We start from the raw sequence: 20,459 nt of genomic DNA on the forward strand, positions 1-20,459 counted from the left end.
GACCAATATGCAAATCAGTTTTTAGATAATGTAACAAATATATGTCATATGAATGGAGATGGATTAGTTAGATAATATGCTACATCACAATCCATTGATGCCGTTTTCTTAGACTTGAATTTTCAGACAGTGCTTTGATCTAGCTGCTTTTTATAAGCAGCAGTTCCAAAAGAGTTTGATAAAATGATAAAATATGCTACGTTTAGAAACTTATAAGTCTTTTGTCTAAAATAAGAATTCTTTGCAGTATTTTTCCACCATGAGAATTTTTCCTAATATGCCATGGATGTGTGTGAGCTCAGTCATATTTGACTCTTTGCAACTCTAGACTGTAGCCTGCCAGACTCCTCTTTTCATGGGTTTCTCCGAGCAAAAATACTGGAGAGAGTTGTAATTTCCTCCTCCAGGGGGAATTCCTGACCCAGGGATCAAACCCATGTCTCCTGCATCTCCTGCGTTGGCAGGCAGATTCTTTACAACTGAGATATTTGGAAAGCCCAATATGCCATAAAGTCTCACAAATGACATTTTGGATAACAGAGTAAGTTCTTTGACTTTACTTCCATTCTGAAATACATTAACATAAGGATATTTTAGAATGGCAACTAGAAAATTTAAGACAATCATTGGCTTTTAGCTTTTAAAATTTTAATGGATAATTAACAATCTTTCCGCAGCTTATGATCCTTCAAATATATGACCATATCTTCACTTTCTCAACAAACTGATTCAGTGCTTAGCCTTCAGGAAACAAGAACAAAGGTAAATATCAATAACTCATAACTGTTTATTTCTAATGTAATCATTATGTATGTCCTTATAGGCCCATTATTAGTGTCCACAACTAATTCATGTGCATTCCCCCTCAAAAAAAACCTTTTGTATACATGTGTAAACAATATGTATATTCAATTATGCTTTATATATATATGCATGAACTTACACGTATTAACATGGGCTTCACAGGTGGCACTAGTGGTAAAGAACCCACCTGCCAATGCAGGAAACATGAGACATGGAGTTTGATTTCTAGATTGAGAAGATGCCCTAGAGGAGGGCATGGCAACCCACTCCAGTATTCTTGCTTGGAGAATTCCATGAACAGAAGAGCCTGGGTGTCTACAGTCCACTGGGTTGCAAAGAGTCAGACATAACTGAAACTGAAGTAACAACATACAAACATGCACACATATATTAACATACACATATATATGATTTATGAGCATTCTTTGCTAAAGGATTAAGCATCCCATCTCTGTTATCCAAACACTGATTATTGTCTGGTGACATAAAGTTGTAAAACAAGCAAATATGTAACAAATCAAAAATAGCAAACAACACTTTTAGTGTTTTTTTAGTGCTAATTATATCACAGTTACACAAAATTAACTGAGGGTTTAGTATATACCATATAAATTTGTGTATATATATGTATATGCATATATATACATAGGGGCTTCCCTGGTAGCTCAGCTGGTAAAGAATCCGCCTGCAATGCGGGAGACCCCAGTTTGACTCCTGCGTCAGGAAGTTCCCCTGGAGCAGAGATAGGCTACCCACCCTGGTATTATTGTGATTCCCTGGTGGCTCAGATGGTAAAGAATCTGCCTGCAATGTGGGGAGCCTAGGTTTGATGTTAGGTTGGGAAGATCCCTTAGAGGAGGGCATGGCACCCACTCCAGTATTCTTGCCTGGAGAGTCCCCATGGGCAGAGGAGCCTGGTGGGCTACAGTCCATGGAGTAGCAAAAAATCAGACATGACTGAGAAACGAAGTACAGCACAGCGCATATGTGTATACACATGCATATATATGTGTGTGTGTGTATATATATATATATATATATATATATATCTTTCTTTTACAATAGTTTTAGAAATTTTGCTTTTGTATTTACAGCCCTCAATTTTTATTTCATGATGATTTTAAGTCTTATTATGAATTACTTAAATGTTTAGCTCCTTAATGTTTAATATTAACACTAACAACTTTTGGTATAAAATCTACTAGATGTACTATAACATATCAAGGAAATAAGTTCTGAAAATGCTCAGTAAATGCACAATAAGTCATGGGAAATTGAAATAATATTTGAATGAAAAAGTGAAACAAAAATTGGCATAATTAGAAAAGTCAGAAGTTTTTAAAAAACAGTGCCACATTTGAATTCTGGACACACACTAAGCAGACTTGTGAGGGGAATATTTTAGGATTGAGGTTTAATCCAAATACCTCTTTATTTAAGAATCTGAGAAATTTATGTTTCTCATGTGTTATGTCATATACCTTTTTAATTAAACAAGTACTGTATATGTGTGTGGATGTGTACATATATATATGATATAGATATTTAAAAATGCAATTTAGTTTTCAATTTTATTAGGGCCTGTTTCACATCTTCATTCCTTAAGCTGTAAATCAGAGGGTTTAACATGGGAATCACAAGGGTGTAAAACAATGAGGACATTTTGTCTTGATCTAGAGAGTAGGATGAACTTGGCCTGAAATACATGAAGAGCATAGTTCCCTGGAAGATTACCACAGCAGTTAGGTGGAAGGTGCAGGTAGAGAAAGCTTTGAATCTCCCCTCGGCAGAGTGGATCTTCAAGACTGATAGGATAATATAACAGTAAGAGACAAGAACTCCTGAAATGGTACTCAGTTCAATGAAGCCAAAAACAGTGAATATCACTAACTCATTGACCTGTGTGTCTGAGCAAGATAGCAATAGGAGAGGAGGAACATCACAAAAAAAGTGGTTAATCTCATTTGACCCACAGAAACATAAGCGGAATGCTAATGTCGTGTGTATCAGAGCATCTGCCATTCCCACCAGGTAAACCCCCGCCATGAGCAGGGAGCACACCCCACTGGACATGCTGACCGCATAGAGCAAGGGGCTGCTGACAGCCTTGTACCGGTCATAGGCCATCACTGCCAGCAACAAAGACTCAGAATCTGAAAACATACAAAAGACCAAGAATTGCAGAGCACAGCCATAGAAGGGGATAGTTTTGTTCTTAGCAAATATGTCCACCAGCATCTTCGGCCCAATTGCTGTGGAATTGCAGAGGTCACAGAAGGCAAGGTGGCTGAGGAAAAAGTACATGGGTGTGTGCAACTGGGGATCCATCCTAATCAGGGTTATCATTCCAAGATTTGCCAGAAGATTGATGAGATAAACAAGGAGAAACATTGTAAATAGGATCACTTTTTTCTCAGTGTTATCAGTAATTCCCAAGAAAATGAATTCAGTTAAGGAGGAGCAATTCCCTCTATCCATTCTTCTTTATTCTTGCATAAACTTCTGAGAAAATGATCAAGACAATGACATTTGCATGTGGTAACACTTCTGCACATCTGTAAAATAAGTCCGAACATTTTTTTCTGTAATAATATTTTTAAAGTTAGGAAATTTTCTAGCCACAAACACCCTCTTTAAAGAGGCATAGCTGTCTATTCTTCAGTAATTAAAATTATCTAAAAAAGACCTTTGAGAAAATTTGATGTAAATCTAGATGTCATTTATGAAGTACATTACTTTTTAAAGCTCTTCGCTGAGCCATACTTTTATTTATTTATTTATTTTAATGTCAGGGCGTAGATCTGAATGAATTTACATTTCTTCACCGGTTCAAAACCACATGGAAGAGACACTAGTGTTGGAGAGAGCATACTCTAAGACATAAGGCTAAGCATTTCCTATGTTTGAATATATTGAGTTGAGTACAGAAAGTGATTACAATTCATGTTTCTCAAAAAACATGATTAGTTAAAGAATCTTCATCTTAGTTCCAGAAGTAGTTAGTATATCACTGACTAGTAATAATAAAAAATAATTTTGTTACCTGTTTTAGTTTATCTTGTGTTTAGTATTCAGTGAGATATAAAGTAAGAAAATTATTACTTCTTCTATTATAGAAATTATTATTTCTCTTTCACATTGCTCATTATCTTTGTAGAGTGATTGTTGTCAAAGAAAACTCTCTTGACCATTAAAAAAAAAAAAAGCTAAAAGAAAGTGAAGACAACAGAATGTACCATATACATTTGAATTAATACATATTATAAAAGATTTTTTATTATAAAACAGAAATGAGATGAAAGACAGTACATGCTTTTAAAATGCATAGACCTCTGTCTATACTCTATGTGTGTATTTATGTTTGAGCATGTGCTTATATTTTAATGTATACAAGAATAGAATGTATTTAAAGAATTTTTCCCCCTCAGGCCCAAGTAAACATGACATATGGTTCACAAGGAGATGGATTTGTACATATTTTTATTTTTGTTGTGGTATCTGCAATATTCCTTCAGTAAAATAAAACTAAACATACCTTAAATTCATGTGTAGAGTTGCCTAATAATAAAAGAAGTAAAGCCTTTTTTTGTGACCCAATAGCAAATAAAACAAATAAAATGCTATAATGTGGATATTAACCTATTCAGATAGATTTTTCTGAGAATCTGAGACTCTGAGAAGAAAAGATTATTTCTAGTCATTAAATACAGGTTTAATAAGTAAGCAAGCATATATCCTTCATTTACATTTTTTTCCTAAAAATATTAAGTATTTTCTCCTATATTCTTTGTTAGAATCTGTAAACCTACCTGAGATGAACAAGTCTTAGGTAACTGAATAATAGGTAGAAGGCCTTTTGTTTTACTGCAAACAATATGACTTAGATCACTGATGCTATTGCCCTTAGGTGCTGGTGTTATGAAAACACTCCATTAATTACTTTCCTACTTAGGTATATCCCCCTGTGAATTCACAAACAACTTGCCAAATGCCAAGTTTTATGCTTTACTCTTGTCACCAAATTGATCTGTGGTAGAAAGTACACTGCAGGTTGTTTATATGGTGTGCTTCACAATTACCCTGAAGCTATCTCCTCCTTCTCTAGTCAAAGAGGAAACTTAAAGCCACTCAAAAAGTTCACCCCCTTCATCATTTCCAGTTCCACTGTGTTTATGAAAAAGTCTCCCTCTATACTACACTTCAGTTGTATTTTCTTTCATATTAAAATATAATGCAAGAGTCATAAAGTTCATCATTTCAATAAATATAGTTCTTTGGTTTTAATATATTTTCCTGGTTGTTCAGTCATCACCACTATCTACTTCTAGAACTTTTTCATCAGTTCGATAAAAAGCTCATACTTACTAGCTATCACTCCTCCTTCCTCCCTCCCTGAGCCCTGGAAACCATTAATCTATTTTTTATTCCATGTGGTTTTCTATTCTTTGTCTTGCCTATAAACAGAATCATGCAGTATGTTTGAGTACCTACATTTATTATTTTAAGTTGGATAACATAAAATTCACCCAATGAGATTTATGTTTCATGAAAAATAGATATCTCAAAATAATTGAAAACATGTCTTAAGAAGAAAATATCTTCCTTAGATACAATTAAGAGAAAAAAAAAATCTATATTTGGGTTTTTTTCTGGTGCCCCCGGTGACAGTAAAATTCCGTAGGCAAAGGTCTACCCAGACATTATTTTTACAGAACATAGTTGTCTGTTCCTCAAACACGGAGTATTGTAATACAGAGTCCACTATAGGGTACCAAAGTTCAGTATGTCTCCCTGCTAAGGGAGAATGACTACAGGAGTTAGTAGGGGCATAAAGACAGGGTTGTTCTACAAGCAGGGCATCACTTCGGGTAATGTAAAGAATAATTATGGGTTGAGATGCTCCAAGAACTTATGCACCACATCAATATGAAAAATATATAACATACACTTCTTTTCACAGGAGACTGTTAGATTTTAAAAAATAAAAAGTAACAATCTGACAGCGAACATACTTTGTGGAAACTCATTTTTAGAGTATGCTCTATCAAGAAAACTTTCATCTACAAAAGTATACTGAAAATAAATTGTCAGGAATGAAAAGATCCCTTTTCCCAGAAAAAGACAAAAACATTATTAAGCTGAAGCTGCAATACTTTGGCCACCTGATGAGAGCAGTCGATTCATTGAAAAAGACCTTGGTTCTGGGAAAGATTGAAGGCAAAAGAAGAGGGTGGCAGAGGATGAGATGGTTGCATAGCATCACTGGTTCAAAGAGCATGAACTTGGACAAATTCTTGGAGAGTGAGGGATGGGGACCCCTGGTGTCCCTCCATGGAGGCAGAGAGGAAGAAAATTTCCTGCTGCAGTCCATGGTGCGCAAAGAGTCAGCACGACATAGCAACAGAACAAAAGCAACAACTTTTTATATCTGGTTTGCTTACCAAAAGGCTAATAAATGTAAATATACACTCCTATGAGCAGTCTATTAGATACCTGAATTGGAATAACAGGCCACACAAAAGTTATCTTTCAAAGTGTTTGGTCTTCTGAATCTCATACTATCTAGATGGCTTCATGCCACCACTATTTAAGGTTAAAACAGCCTACACATAGAGTCCAATAACTAGTTTGAACACGAAGTAACTCCTTGCATTTTTTAAAACAGTTTCCAAATTTTTTCCAATACTGGGATGGATTTACACAGCAGGATGGTCATATATTACAGAGACAGATTGTATCACCTGGAAAGGAACTTGGAGGTAATCTAACTGAAGTCTCTGTCTTACATAAGGCAATCTGAGGGTCAGAAAGGAATCGTGATATGCTAAGTCCACAGTGACATGCTACCCGGCTCATCAGTTCAGTTCAGTCTCTCAGTCGTGTCCGACTCTTTGCGATCCCATGAATCACAGCATGCCAGACCTCCCTGCCCATCGCGAACCCTCAGAGTTCACTCAAACTCATGTCCATCGAGTCGGTGATGCCATCCAGCCATCTCATTCTCTGTCGTCCCCTTCTCCTACCGCCCCCAATCCCTCCCAGCATAAGAGTCTTTTCCAGTGAGACAACTCTTCGCAGGAGGTGGCCAAAGTATTGCAGTTTCAGCTTCAGCATCAGTTCTTCTAGTAAACACCCAGGATTGATCTCCTTTAGAATGGACTGGTTGGATCTCCTTGCAGTCCAAGGGACTCTCAAGAGTCTTCTGCAGCACCACAGTTCAAAAGCATCAATTCTTCTGCCATCAGCTTTCCTCACAGTCCAACTCTCACATCCATACATGACCACGGGAAAAACCATAGCCTTGACTAGACGGACCTTGGTTGGCAAAGTAATGGCTCTGCTTTTTAATATGCTATCTAGGTTGGTCATAACTTTCCTGCCAAGGAGTAAGCGTCTTTTAAACTCATGGCTGCTATCAGCATCCGCAGTGATTTTGGAGCCCCCCAAAAATAAAGTCTGACACTGTTTCCACTATTTCCCCATCTACTTCCCATGAAGTGATGGGACCAGATGCCATGATCTTTGTTTTCTGAATGTAGAGCTTCAAGCCAACTTTTTCACTCTCCTCTTTCACTTCCATCAAGAGGCTCTTTAGTTTTTCTTTACTTTCTGCTATAAAGGTGGTGTTATCTGCATATCTGAGGTTATTGCTATTTCTCCTGGAAATCTTGATTCCAGCTTGTGCTTCTTCCAGCCCAAAGTTCCTCATGTTGTACACTGCATTTAAGGGGAAGAGGGAGGTGGGAGGAGGGTTCAAGAAGGGAAAGGTACGTACACCTGGGGTGGATTCATGTCAATTTATGGCAAAACCAACCAATATAATTTTGTAAAATAATTACCCTCCAATATAAAAGAAAAAAACAAACAAAAAATAAATAAAATGCAAAGTGCTTAAAATAAAAAAAAAAAAAAGAAATAAGCAGGGTGACAATATCCTTTTCCTATTTGGAACCAGTCTGTTGTTCCATGTCCAGTTCTAACTGTTGCTTCCTGACATGCATACAGGTTTCTCAAGAGGCAGGTCAGGTGGTCTGGGATTCCCATCTCTTTCAGAATTTCCCACAGTTTATTGTGATCCACACAGTCAAAGGCTTTGGCATAGTCAATGAAGCAGAAATAGATGTTTTTCTGGAACTCTCTTGCTTTCTCCATGATCCAGTGGATGTTGGCAATTTGATCTCTGGGGCCTCTGCCTTTTCTAAAACCTGTTTGAACATCTGGGAGTTCACAGTTCACATATTACGGAAGCCTGGCTCGGAGAACTTTGAGCATGACTTTACTAGCATGTGAGATGAGTGCAATTGTGCGGTAGTTTGAGCATTCTTTGGCATTGCCTTTCTTTGGGATTGGAATGAAGACTGACCTTTTCCAGTCCTGTGGCCACTGCTGAGTTTTCCAAATTTGTTGGCATATTGAGTGCAGCACTTTCACAGCATCATCTTTCAGGATTTGAAATAGCTCAACTGGAATTCCATCACCTCCACTAGCTTTGTTTGTAGTGATGCTTTCTAAGGCCCACTTGACTTCACGTTCCAAGGTGTCTGGCTCCAGGTGAGTGATCTCGCCATCGTGATTATCTTGGTCATGAAGATCTTTTTTGTACAGTTCTACTGTGTATTCTTGCCACCTCTTCTTAATATCTTCTGATTCTGTTAGGTCCATACCATTTCTATCCTTTATCGAGCCCATCTTTGCATAAAATGTTCCCTTGGAATCTCTAATTTTCTTGAAGAGGTCTCTTGTTTTTCCTATTCTGTTATTTTCCTCTATTTCTTTGCATTGATCACTGAGGAAGGCTTTCTTATCTCTCCTTGCTATTCTTTGGAACTCTGCATTCAGATGCTTATATCTTTCCTTGTGTCCTCTGCTTTTTGCTTCTCTTCTTTTCACAGCTATTTGTAAGGCCTCCTCAGACAGCCATTTTGCTTCTTTGCATTTCTTTTCCATGGGGATGGTCTTCGTCCCTGTCTTCTGTACAATGTCACGAACCTCCGTCCACAGTTCACCAGGCACACTATCTATTTGATCTAGTCCCTTAAAGCTATTTCTCACTTCTACTGTATAATCATAAGGGATTTGATTTAGGTCATATGTGAATGGTCTAGTGGTTTTCCCTACTTTCTTCAATTTAACTTTGATTTTGGCAATAAGGAGTTCATGATCTGAGCCACAGTCAACTCCTGGTCTTGTTTTTGCTAACTGTATACAGCTTCTCCATCTTTGGCTGCAAAGAATGTAATCAATCTGATTTTGGTGTTGGCCATCTGGTGATGTCCATGTGTAGAGTTTTCTCTTGTGTTGTTGGAAGAGGGTGCTTTCTATGAGCAGTGCGTTCTCTTGGCAAAACTCTATTAGCTTTTTCCCTGCTTCATTCCATGCTCTAAGGCCAAATTTGCCTGTTACTCCAGGTGTTTCTTGACTTCCTACTTTTGCATTCCAGTCCCCTATAATGAAAAGGACATCTTTTTTGGGTGTTAGTTCTAAAAGGTCTTGTAGGTCTTCATAGAACTGTTCAACTTCAGCTTCTTCAGAGTTACTGGTTGGAGCGTAGGTCTGGATTACTATAATATTGAATGGTTTGCCTTGGAAATGAACAGAGATCATCTGTCGTTTTTAAGATTTCATCCAAGTACTGTATTTCGGACTCTTTTGTTGACCATGATGGCTACTCCATTTCTTCTCAGGGATTCCTGTCCACAGTAGTAGATATAATGGTCATCTGAGTTAAATTCACCCATTCCAGTCCATTTTAGTTCACTGATTCCTAGAATGTCTATGTTCACTCTTGCCGTCTCCTGTTTGACCACTTCCAATTTGCCTTGATTCATGGACCTAACATTCCAGGTTCCTATGCAATATTGTTCTTTACAGCATCGGACCTTGTTTCTATCACCAGTCACATCCACAACTGGGTATTGGTTTTGTTTTGGCTCCATCCCTTCATTCTTTCTGGAGTTATTTCTCCACCTGGCTCATAGCACATGTCTAAAGCCAGACATCTCCAGGACGGTTGAAAGTTGCTGCTTCGGTATTTATCACAGACCTTGGTACTTATTGGAGTATTGAACATCTCTTTTTACGAGTGTAGTTATACAACCTAAGATGCATATGTTCTCTGCCTTAGACATACAGTGATCTACGATTAGAGAGAGGGAAAAGCACTCAGTCGTGTCCGACTCTTTGTGATCCCACAGACTGTAACCCACAAGGCTCCTCTGCCCATGGGATTCTCCAGACAAGAGTACTGGAGTGGTTTACCATTTCCTTCTAAAGGGTAGCTTCCTGACCCAGGGACCAAACTTGGGTCTCCTGAATTGCAGGCAGATTCTTTACCATCTGAGCTACAGGGAAATCCATTATCTACTATGTTATGCCATATTTCTACTCAAGTATTCAAGTGGCAAGGATGAAGGGGTCAGGATATGGGAACTTGCCTGTAGTATTAGTCTACTGCACTGTCATTGATAATGTTTCATTTATACAATATTTGTTACTCATCATTGTTATGGGTATGATAAAAATGTGAAGTAGAGATACTAAGAAGGGGAATATAGTGATCAGAGTTGATGTAGACAGACTAGAATACACCAAAATATTTAGTTCAGTTTACGTACTTTGCAGAATCCTGTTAGAAGAGCATTATACATTCTTGCTCAACCTTTTGAGTTATAAATTACTTAAAATATATTTCCATAATTTGTTACTTAACCATACAATTTCTGGGAGAAGTAGAATCAGTCAATTTTATTTTTGGTCTTCCATTTGATGGGATGAATTCTTTTTTTTTTTCTTTTTTATTAAGTAGATATAATAAAATGGGTCAATACTTAGATCAAATAATTCTTTAGATGTAGTAATAAATTTCTGTTATATAGATGGAAATGTGTTATTCATGGCAACATAATGACATCTTGTTTTGATTGGACTTTATTATATTTCAGAGGTTTTCTGCCATCGTGTTGCCTGTAAGCAACAATTCCAAAATAATTTAGGTGACATGAATCTGCCCTGGGTGTACATGTGTTCCCCATCTTGAACCCCCTCTCCCACCTCCCTCCCCATATCATCCTTTTGGGTCATCCCAGTGTACCAACTCCATTTATCCACCATGAGACCTTTTCCTAACATTTCATAATGTCTCACAAATAACACCCTGTGTAACAAAGGCATTTTTTAGGCTTTATTGCCATTCTAAGATATTTTCTCATAAGGGTACTTTACAATGGCAGTGAGAAAACCTAAGAACTTCAGTGGCTTTTATCTTTTTCAATTTTAATGAATAATTAAGAATGCCTGTTTTATGAGATTTTTCAAATATATGGTCAAATTCACATTTTCACAAGGAACAAAGTTAACAGTCTAGTCTTCAATAAAGAAGGAAAATATCAAGAATTTATAGCTTTTGACTCCTAGTGTAGTTAATATGCATGTCTTTATCGATCCATTATATTAATATCCACACCACTTTATGTATCTTCCAAAAAATCTGTTGAGTGTATGCATATAATTTATATGCTATAAAGTAAATATATATATTTAATAGATGTTATCCCTCTGTTGATTTTGCTTCTGAGATAAAAATAATACTCAAAAATGTTATCTATTGTTTTCAGTTTATTATGTATTTATTTATTCCTCCATTGTGATCTGGACAACATGGAGTTTTTGGGGTAATGGAGTCAATTTTTCACAAACAGGGTGAAATAAAATAATGCTTTAAGTAGGTGGTTGTTTTTGAATGACAAATAGATAAAGAGGACATTCAACAGGGGCCAAGAAGAGGAAAGAAGAGAAAGAAATTGTCATGAGAAAGTAATTTTAAAAAATTGATAATTGATAATGATAGCCCAATGACGTACTTTATCAAGATCCTTTCTGCTGTTCCCTAAAATCTTTTCTTACTTTTTTTAACAAAATATAGGCAAAATTGACAATTAGCATGTATAAAGTGTACAAGGTGAAGATTTGACACATGTATGCATTATGACTGGGCTTCCCAGGTGGGGCAAGTGGTAAAGATCTCGCCTGCCATTACAGGAGACATAAGAGACATGGTTTCAATTCCTGGGTCTGAAAGATCCCCTGGAGGAGGGCATTGCAACCCACTCCAGCATTTTACCTTTAGAATCCCCATGGACAGAGGAGCCTGACAGACCACAGTCCATGGGGTCTCAAAGAGTTGGGCATGGCTGAGGTGACTGAGAACACATTGTGACATGATCACCACATAAGATTAGTTAACACATTCACTAGTTCACGTAGTTACCATTTGGAATGTGTGCATAATGAGGACAGTTAAGATCTACTTTTTTAGAAAATTTAAAGTTTGAAATACAGAATTGTTAACTAAAGCCATAATATACATTAGAGACCCAGAACTTATTTATCATATAACAGAAAAGTAGTACACTTTGACAAATATTTCAAAATTTTTTCACCTATCAGACCTTGGAAACAATCAATTTCTATTAATTAATCCTTTTTGTATTCAATATGTATGTGAGATAATACAGTAGTTATCTTTCACTGTCTGACTTACTTCACTTAATGACTTCCATGTTGTGGCAAACAAAGCTTCTTTACTTCTAAAATACATGAGCTTTTCCACCTCAAAACTCATTTAATTATCAGATTCCCTAATATTGTTCCATTTCCCAAATTGAATAATTTTTAGATTTGTGACTGAATATATCTATCCAAAGACATACTAGTTTCAGATTTTGCTTTGGATTCATAACACTGAATATTTTATTTCATGATTGTTGGGCTTCTAGTGAGTTACTTACCTGCTTAGTTAATTAATGCTTGTTGGTGACACTAGCTTATATTCATTAATACAGAAGGTACAGTATGTCCCATAAAATATAAAGAATGCTCAAAAATCTCTCAGGAAACACACAACAAATTTTCAGGCAAATTGAAATGTTGGTTGAAAGAAATCATAAGCCAATGAAATTTGATCAAGTTAGAAAATTCAGGAAAGTTTTCAACAAAAAGGAGGTGCCATATATAAATTCTTGATATATATGAGCATGCTGTATTTGGAGACTGTAGCATTTCTAAAATTTTGGCTGTATAACAAATGCTTATTTATAACATTTTAAGCATTGAGAAAATTTTGGCTCTCTTGTATGATGAAATATAATTCTAGAAATACAAAACCCAAAATGTGTTTATGTGTGTGAAATATAACATTTAACCCCATCTTTTAAGTTTCACTTTTTCCAGAGTCTGTTTCACATCTTTGTTCCTTAGACTGTAAATCAAAGGGTTTAACATTGGAGTCACAGGACTGTCAAACAATGAGGTCATCTTGTCTTGATCTAGAGAATTAGGATGAACTTGGCCTGAAATACATAAAGAGCAGAGTTCCCTGGAAAATTTCCACTGCAGTTAGGTGGGAAGTGCAGGTGGAAAAAGCTTTGAACCTCCCCTCAACAGAGTGGATTTTCAAGACTGAAAGGGTAGTATAACAATAAGAGACAAGGACTCCTGAAATGGTACTCAGTTCAATGAAGGCAAAAACAATGAAAAGTGTCAACTCATTGACCTGTATATCAGAGTGGGAAAGGAGGAAAAGTGGAGGTAAATCACAGAAGAAATGGTATATCTCATCTGACCCACAGAAACATAAAGGGAATACTAATGACTTGTGTATCAGAGTATCTGCCATCCCCACTAGGTAAACCCCAGCCACAAGCAGGGAGCACACCCCGCTGGACATGCTGACCACATAGAGCAAGGGGCTGACGGCCTTGTACCGGTCATAGGCCATCACAGCCAGCAGGAGACACTCAGAATCTGCAAAGATACAGATGACCAAGAACTGCAAAGCACAGCCGTTGAAGGAGATTGACTTGTTCTTGGCAAATTGGTCCACCAGCATCTTGGGCACAATTGCTGTGGAATTGCAGAGGTGAAGTGGCTGAGGAAAAAGTACTTGGGTGTGTGCAGCTGGGGATCCATCCTAATCAGGGTTATCATTCCAAGATTTGCTAGAAGGTTAATAAAGTAAACAAGTAGAACCATGGTAAAAAAAGAGCCATTTTGTTCTTGGTGTTGTCAGTAATTCCCAAGGAAATGAGTTCAGTCAGAGAGGAGCAATCCCTCTATCCATCCTTTGTGTTCTGATGTAAACTTTTAGCAAATGATCAAGAAAATGACACAGGGATGTGGAACACTTCTGCACAACTGCAGAATCTCATAAGGAGGAAGGTGATTTTTGTCTGTATTTGTCTTTTTATAATCTATATCATGCATGCTGCTGCTGCTAAGTTGCTTCAGTCGTGTCCGACTCTGTGCGACCCCATAGACGGCAGCCCACCAGGCTCCCCTGTCCCTGAGATTTTCCAGGCAAGAATACTGGAGTGGGTTGCCATTTCCTTCTCCAAAGCATGATAGTGAAAAGTGAAATTGAAGGCGCACTGTCGTGTCTGACTCTTAGCGACCCCATGGACTGCAGCCCACCAGGCTCCTCCGTCCATGGGATTTTCCAGGCAAGAGTACTGGAGTATAGAAAATATAAATACATCTACCTAATATCATGAATATTGTAGCTAATAATACTTGAGGAATATAAGGGCTTAGACACAAGTTACAGTCTAAAAAATATATGTGCTCAGTCGCTAAGTCGTGTTCAACTCTTTGCAACCCTGTGGACTGTAGCCCATGGGCTCATCTGTCCACGGGATTTTCCACACAAGAATACTGGACTGTGTTGCTATTTCCTCCTCCAAGTGATCTTCCCAACCCAGAATTGAACTCAAATCTTCTGCATTGGCAGGTGGATTCTTTACCACTGAACCACCTGAAAAGTCAAAAAAATATCCACAGTCTACCAAAAAGCCTCACTTTTACTTCAGTAAGAATTTTAAAAATTCTCTAATAAGAAACATGCCTGTGTGTTAACATGCCTTCATTTGGGCTACAAGACTACATGTCAGTAGTCCTTCCAGAGACATGTAGATTTCCCTAAATTTTGCCGTAAAGTGAGATGCTTTTTTAAAAGCTCAGATTATTTGAATTTTGCATATCAAATGTCAAAATATTTTATATCTGAATTTAATTTAGAATTTAACTTAATGTTTAACTAGTTATATATGTGAATACCTCAATTATTTAAAATGATTTACTATATTCTGAATGGGATTTTCAAAAAGAAACATCCTCTATGGCTCTGTATTTACCTTTATAATGCAGTCTTGCAAAACCTGAGCATAATACCAACTTAAACAAAACCAGGAACTTCATCTGGTAAAATAAACTGTCTGGAAATAAACACCAAAAACTTGTTGATACACTTCTAATTAACTTGGTAATATACCTGAATGTCCATTTTGCAAAATCAAGACAGGTTAACGACTAAGAGCTGCTAGAAAAGAGAGAGGAAGAGGGATTAGTAACACTGAAAATGTGTTGAATGTATTCAAGATCCAAGATCATTAGTTGCTTTCAGGTTACAGTTCTTTTGGACCACTCCTATTCTAATCTATATCATCTAAGTAACAACTACTGTTCTGGCCTTGGTAACTCCTTTATGAAAAGAAAGAGTTTGCCTTTGTTTTCAAGAAAACAACATTCAAATGTAATACAAGACACAATGGTCCAATATAAAGGAAAAGGAAATCTTAAAAGAAATTTGGACTATGATAATGGCCTAAAACATCATGCATACCCACTGTTTAAAGGTAGATAGTTGTCTGTGATAGACCTTTAATGTAGATGTCATTTATGAGTAGGTTATTTTATACAATCTCATCTCTGAGCATTGCTTTCCTTGTCTTAGGGAGGACCTTTTGATAAATTTAGCTCACCTTACCTCTTCAAAATAATATGGAAGAAGCACCAGTGTTAGATCAGGCCCCAAGATCTAAGGACTAAGCATTTCCCATGCTTGAAAATATTTACTTGGATACAAAATATGAGTTAAGAAATTATTACAATTTTTCTGTTTCTCAAAAAAGCATGATTGGTTTAAGAGTTTTTGTCTTAGTTCTAGAAATAGTGAGTATATCAGGACTCACTCAAGTAATTAAAAAAAGAAATAATTGCTACGGTTTTCAGTCTATGTTGTATTTAGTATTTTCTGAGATATGAAATAAGTATTATTGATTTGATTTTCTAGAGATTTTTTATTACTTTCCCATAATGCTCATTACCTATTTGTGGAGTGATTGTTGTTAAAGGATGAATATCTTGACCAACGGAAGAAAAGAGATAAAAATAAGTGAAAATAACAGAGTTTCCCACATATATTTGCATCCATTCAGCTTTTTAATAACTTTTCTAGATTATAAAATGGACATGAGTAGAGGAACAATAAATGTTTCTAAAAAAACATATGCTATGATATTCCTATATTTATGTGTGATCTTGTGTATATATTTTAATATATATGAGGATAGAATGTAAATAATGAGCTTGTTCCTTAGACCTAAGTATATATTCACATGGCTCACATGAAGATATATTTGTATGTGTTTCTATTTTTATTGTGGTACTTACATAAATTTAAACATACCTTAAATTTCTGTATACACTTGCCCAATGATGAAAGGATTAAAGGCTTTCCTGTGAGCCAAGAGCAAATAAAGTAAATAATAAAACAGTATACTGTGGATAGCAGCAAGTTTATACAGATTCTCCTGGTTCTGAAAAGAAAATATTTTTTCTAGTCATTAAATGCAGATTTTAATGGGTAAGGCATAAAATGCTTCACTTACAATTTTTTTTCTCTAAAATTTACGTATTTTCTCCTACATTAAGTTAGGATCTGGAAATATACTTGAGATGAGGTCTTGGGTAGCTGAACAATAGGCAAATAGCCTTTTATTTTACCAGGTACACTGGAACTTAAATCCCTGAAGTTACTCTTCTTACGCTTTTATTATTTTCCTCCTTCTGTATATTCCGTTGTGAATTCAGAAACAGCTTGGCAAAAGCTGAGTTTTTGTGCTTCAGTATTGTCACCAAATTGCTCTATGGTAAGAAGGATACTGTAAATTGTTTGTAGGATTGTTTTACAGTTACCCTGAAACTATCTCCTTCTCTAGTTAGAGAGGAAACCTAATGAAACTCAAAAAGGTCTCCCTCAATCATTTCCAACGCCTTTGAGTTGTTCATTGTGTTTTTAAAACTTTATCCTTCATACTTCATTTAGGAATTAAACTGTATTTCAACTGTATTTTCTCTAATATTGAAATGATACATATACAATAAAATTCACCCTTCTAAAGTATACAGTTTTTTTTTAATTATATTTTCAAAGTTGTCTGGTTATCACCAGTATCACCAGTATCTACACTCAGAAAGTCTTCATCAGTCTCATAATAAAACTACACCTGTTAGCTCTTGCTCCCTCTCCGCAAACCTCCGCCACCCCTGGCAATCACTAATATACATTCTGAGTCTCTGTGGTTTCCTATTCGTGGTCTTGAATATAAACAGAAGCATGCAATATATTATTTTTCCTGTTAGGCTTCTTTTCTTAAGTAAAATACTATATTTGCTTCAATAAAATAAATTAAATTTAGCTAAATATAGTATCAGCCACACTGTGTTTGTGTCAGAAATCTGTTTCATTAGTTAGAATAATGACATTTCATTTTATGGATATAACAGAGTTTATTGATCCAGTCTTCAGCTGGATGGACATTTGGTTATCTCTACTCTTTAGCTATTATGAATAATGGTACCATGTCATTCTGTCAGTGTTACCTTTCAAGCAGACTTCATCACCAGAGAACCTTTTATTTCCATCCTTCAACCACATGTTCAAAAATATTTCATTAACTTCATAACTTCCTCATATTCTCTAAGTAATTCAGCTTTCTCTGAATTATGCTTATTTCATTCATGTGAGAATCTCTTTACTACATTTAAGCCCTCATGAATAAGAGCTATGTTTATTTTCTATTTTCTAAATTCCTTGATAAAAGGATTTGGTAGATACTGCTTTTAAAATACTGATCAGTCAGTACTTCTGTCTATTAAAGTGAGGAATGATGTAGAAATAATAGAAATATACCTGCCTGGGGGATTTTTCTATGGCTATACATGGGCTTCTGCTGCAGCTTAGTCAGTAAAGAATCTGCCTACAATGAAGGAGACCTGGGTTCGATTCCTGGGTTGGAAAGATCCCCTAGAGAAGGAAATGGCAATTCACTCCAGTATTCTTGCCTGGAGAATCCCATGGACAGAGGAGCCTGGCAGGCTACAGTCCATGGGGTTGCAAGAGTCCGATAGGACTTAGTGACTAAACCACAAATGACGGCTTTAAAATAATTATGCATGGAAATGAGTTTTCGACAACAGCAGAGTTCCACTTTTTCCTTAAAATAATTTGCTTGCAATTATTCATATTAGTTCTTTGGAAAATATATATCAAAAATTTCACTTTTGGGTCTTCCCCAAATCCTTCCCAACAGAGAGCAATGAAATTCTCTGTACCGCCAAGACTTGGTCTAACAGCGCAGTATCTGGTGTGATAAGGGTACTTCCTGAGATCTCTAAACTAATCTTCCTTCCTTTCACAATGACCTGAATGATTTAAATGCCAATCACTCTCAATTACTATGTGTGCTGTTGATGTACTGCTTCAGTCAGGAACTTTGTGTAAGTATATGCACAACAAAATTAAGAGATTGCACACAAGCTAACAGATCTAATTAAAGCATTAAAGCTATTAATAAATCTATCTGGAATTAGAATTTACAGAGTTCTACAACGGGCAAATGACAGTTTGGGTAGATTAAAGATAACTGTTCATTTTTACACACATATTTTTAGAATTACATTACCTATTTATCCTCCCTTTGAATATTTGCTATACTTTAGCTGCTTTGCCCAACAGAAATTGGCAGAAATAATGTAAGTCAGTTTTGCGTTTCTCCCCTCTCCCCACCCTGCGCCACACAATATGTGGGATCTTATCTCCCAACCAGGGACGGAACTGTGCCTGCAGTAGAACACAGAGTCACCCATCGGGCCTCCAGGGGAACCCCTGTAAGTCAATCCTGCATTAAGCCTTTAGGAAGACAGTATCTGAAAGCCGTGTGATACCAGGTAGGAAGTCCATCTAACCATCTGAGAATACCTTGTGACAGATTCTGAGATTGCTTAAGGGGGGAAGAAGAGAATATGAGCTTATCTTTCCAGCCATTCTCATCCAGTGACAGATGTGAGTTACCTTATAACCTAGCCTGTCTTTTCCATGTGACCTTGATCAACATGAGGAAGAAAAAAATAGTGAATCAGTGATCACTATTTTAAAAGAAAGGTACTTCTAAGTTGTGTCTGACTTTTCTGAGCCCATGGAATATAGCTTGCCAAGCTCCTCTGTCCATGAAATTCTCCAGGGAAGAATACTGAAATACTGCCATTTCCTTCTCCAGGGGAACTTCCCGATCTAGAAATTGAAGCCAGGTCTCCTGCATTTCAGGGAGTTGTTTACCAACTAAGCTACACAGGAAGCTACTTAAGTCATGTGGTTTTAGATACTGTTTAGGTAGCAAGAGATAACTGCAGTGGTGTGGATATATAAATAAGAGAAGAGTTTAGGGGTAATTATTTTCCATATATATACATAATTCAGTTCAGTTCAGTTCAGTCACTCAGTCATGTCCGACTCTCCGCGACCCCATGAATCACAGCACGCCAGGCCTCCCTGTCCATCACCAACTTCCAGAGTACACCCAAACTCATGTCCACAGAGTCGGTGATGCCATCCAGCCATCTCATTCTCCGTCGTCCCCTTCTCCTCCCGTCCCCAACCTTTCCCAGCATCAGAGTCTTTTCCAGTGAGTCAACTCGTCGCGTGAGGTGGCCAAAGTATTGCAGCTTCAGCTTTAGCATCAGTCCGTCTAATGAACATCCAGGATTGATCTCCTTTAGAATGGACTGGTTGGATCTCCTTGAGGTACAAGGGACTCTCAAGAGTCTTCTCCAACACCACAGTTCAAAAGCATCGACTCTTCGGCGATCAGCTTTCTTCACAGTCCAACTCTCACATCCATACATGACCACGGGAAAAACCATTGCCTTGACTAGACGGACCTTGGTATATATTTATTTTATACATTTGTATTATACATTTAGTGTATATATATATATATATACCTCTGAAAAACGAAGAAAATATTTGAAAATTATATCTACACATCTGAAAAAGAACTTGTATCCAAACTTCATGAAATGCTCTCATCAATAATAAGAAAACAAATTATAATAATAAAATTTAGGCAAAGGATTGAATAGATTCACTCACCAAGAAGATGTGCAAATAGAAACATTGTGTATGAGTTTGCTCTGTATCATTCAGTTCAGTTCAATCACTCAGTCATGTCCGACTCTTTGCGACCCCATGAAACACAGCATGCCAGGCCTCCCTGTCCATCACCGACTCCCGGAGTTCACCCAAACTCATGTCCATTGAGCCGGTGATGCCATCCAGCCATCTCATTCTCTGTCATCCCCTTCTCCTCCTGCCCCCAATCCCTCCCAGGATCAGGGTCTTTTCCAATGAGTCAACTCTTCGCATGAGGTGGCCAAACTATTGGAGTTTCAGCTTCAGCATCAGTTCTTCTAGTGAACACCCAGGACTGATCTCATTTTGGGTGGACTGGTTGGACCTCCTTGCAGTCCAAGCAGATGACACC

At 37.0% G+C, this 20,459-nt stretch overlaps 1 protein-coding gene and 1 pseudogene across 1 annotated transcript; both read right to left on the bottom strand.

The window, feature by feature from the left end:
* Positions 1-2,349: 2,349 nt before the first annotated feature.
* LOC129551134 (olfactory receptor 5W2-like) lies at positions 2,350-3,326 on the bottom strand. The gene has a single exon (XM_088844997.1). It carries the CDS (start codon positions 3,280-3,282, stop codon positions 2,350-2,352), a length of 933 nt encoding a protein of 310 aa, XP_088701123.1. The 5' UTR covers positions 3,283-3,326.
* Positions 3,327-12,999: 9,673 nt separating this feature from the next.
* On the bottom strand, positions 13,000-13,966 carry LOC129551015 (olfactory receptor 5W2-like; annotated as a pseudogene).
* Positions 13,967-20,459: the final 6,493 nt, after the last annotated feature.

This window comes from Moschus berezovskii, chromosome 17 (genome assembly GCF_049115385.1).
Source record: "Moschus berezovskii isolate FMDL1 chromosome 17, NW_MosBer_1.0, whole genome shotgun sequence".
In the NCBI taxonomy this organism is placed as follows: Eukaryota; Metazoa; Chordata; class Mammalia; order Artiodactyla; family Moschidae; genus Moschus; species Moschus berezovskii.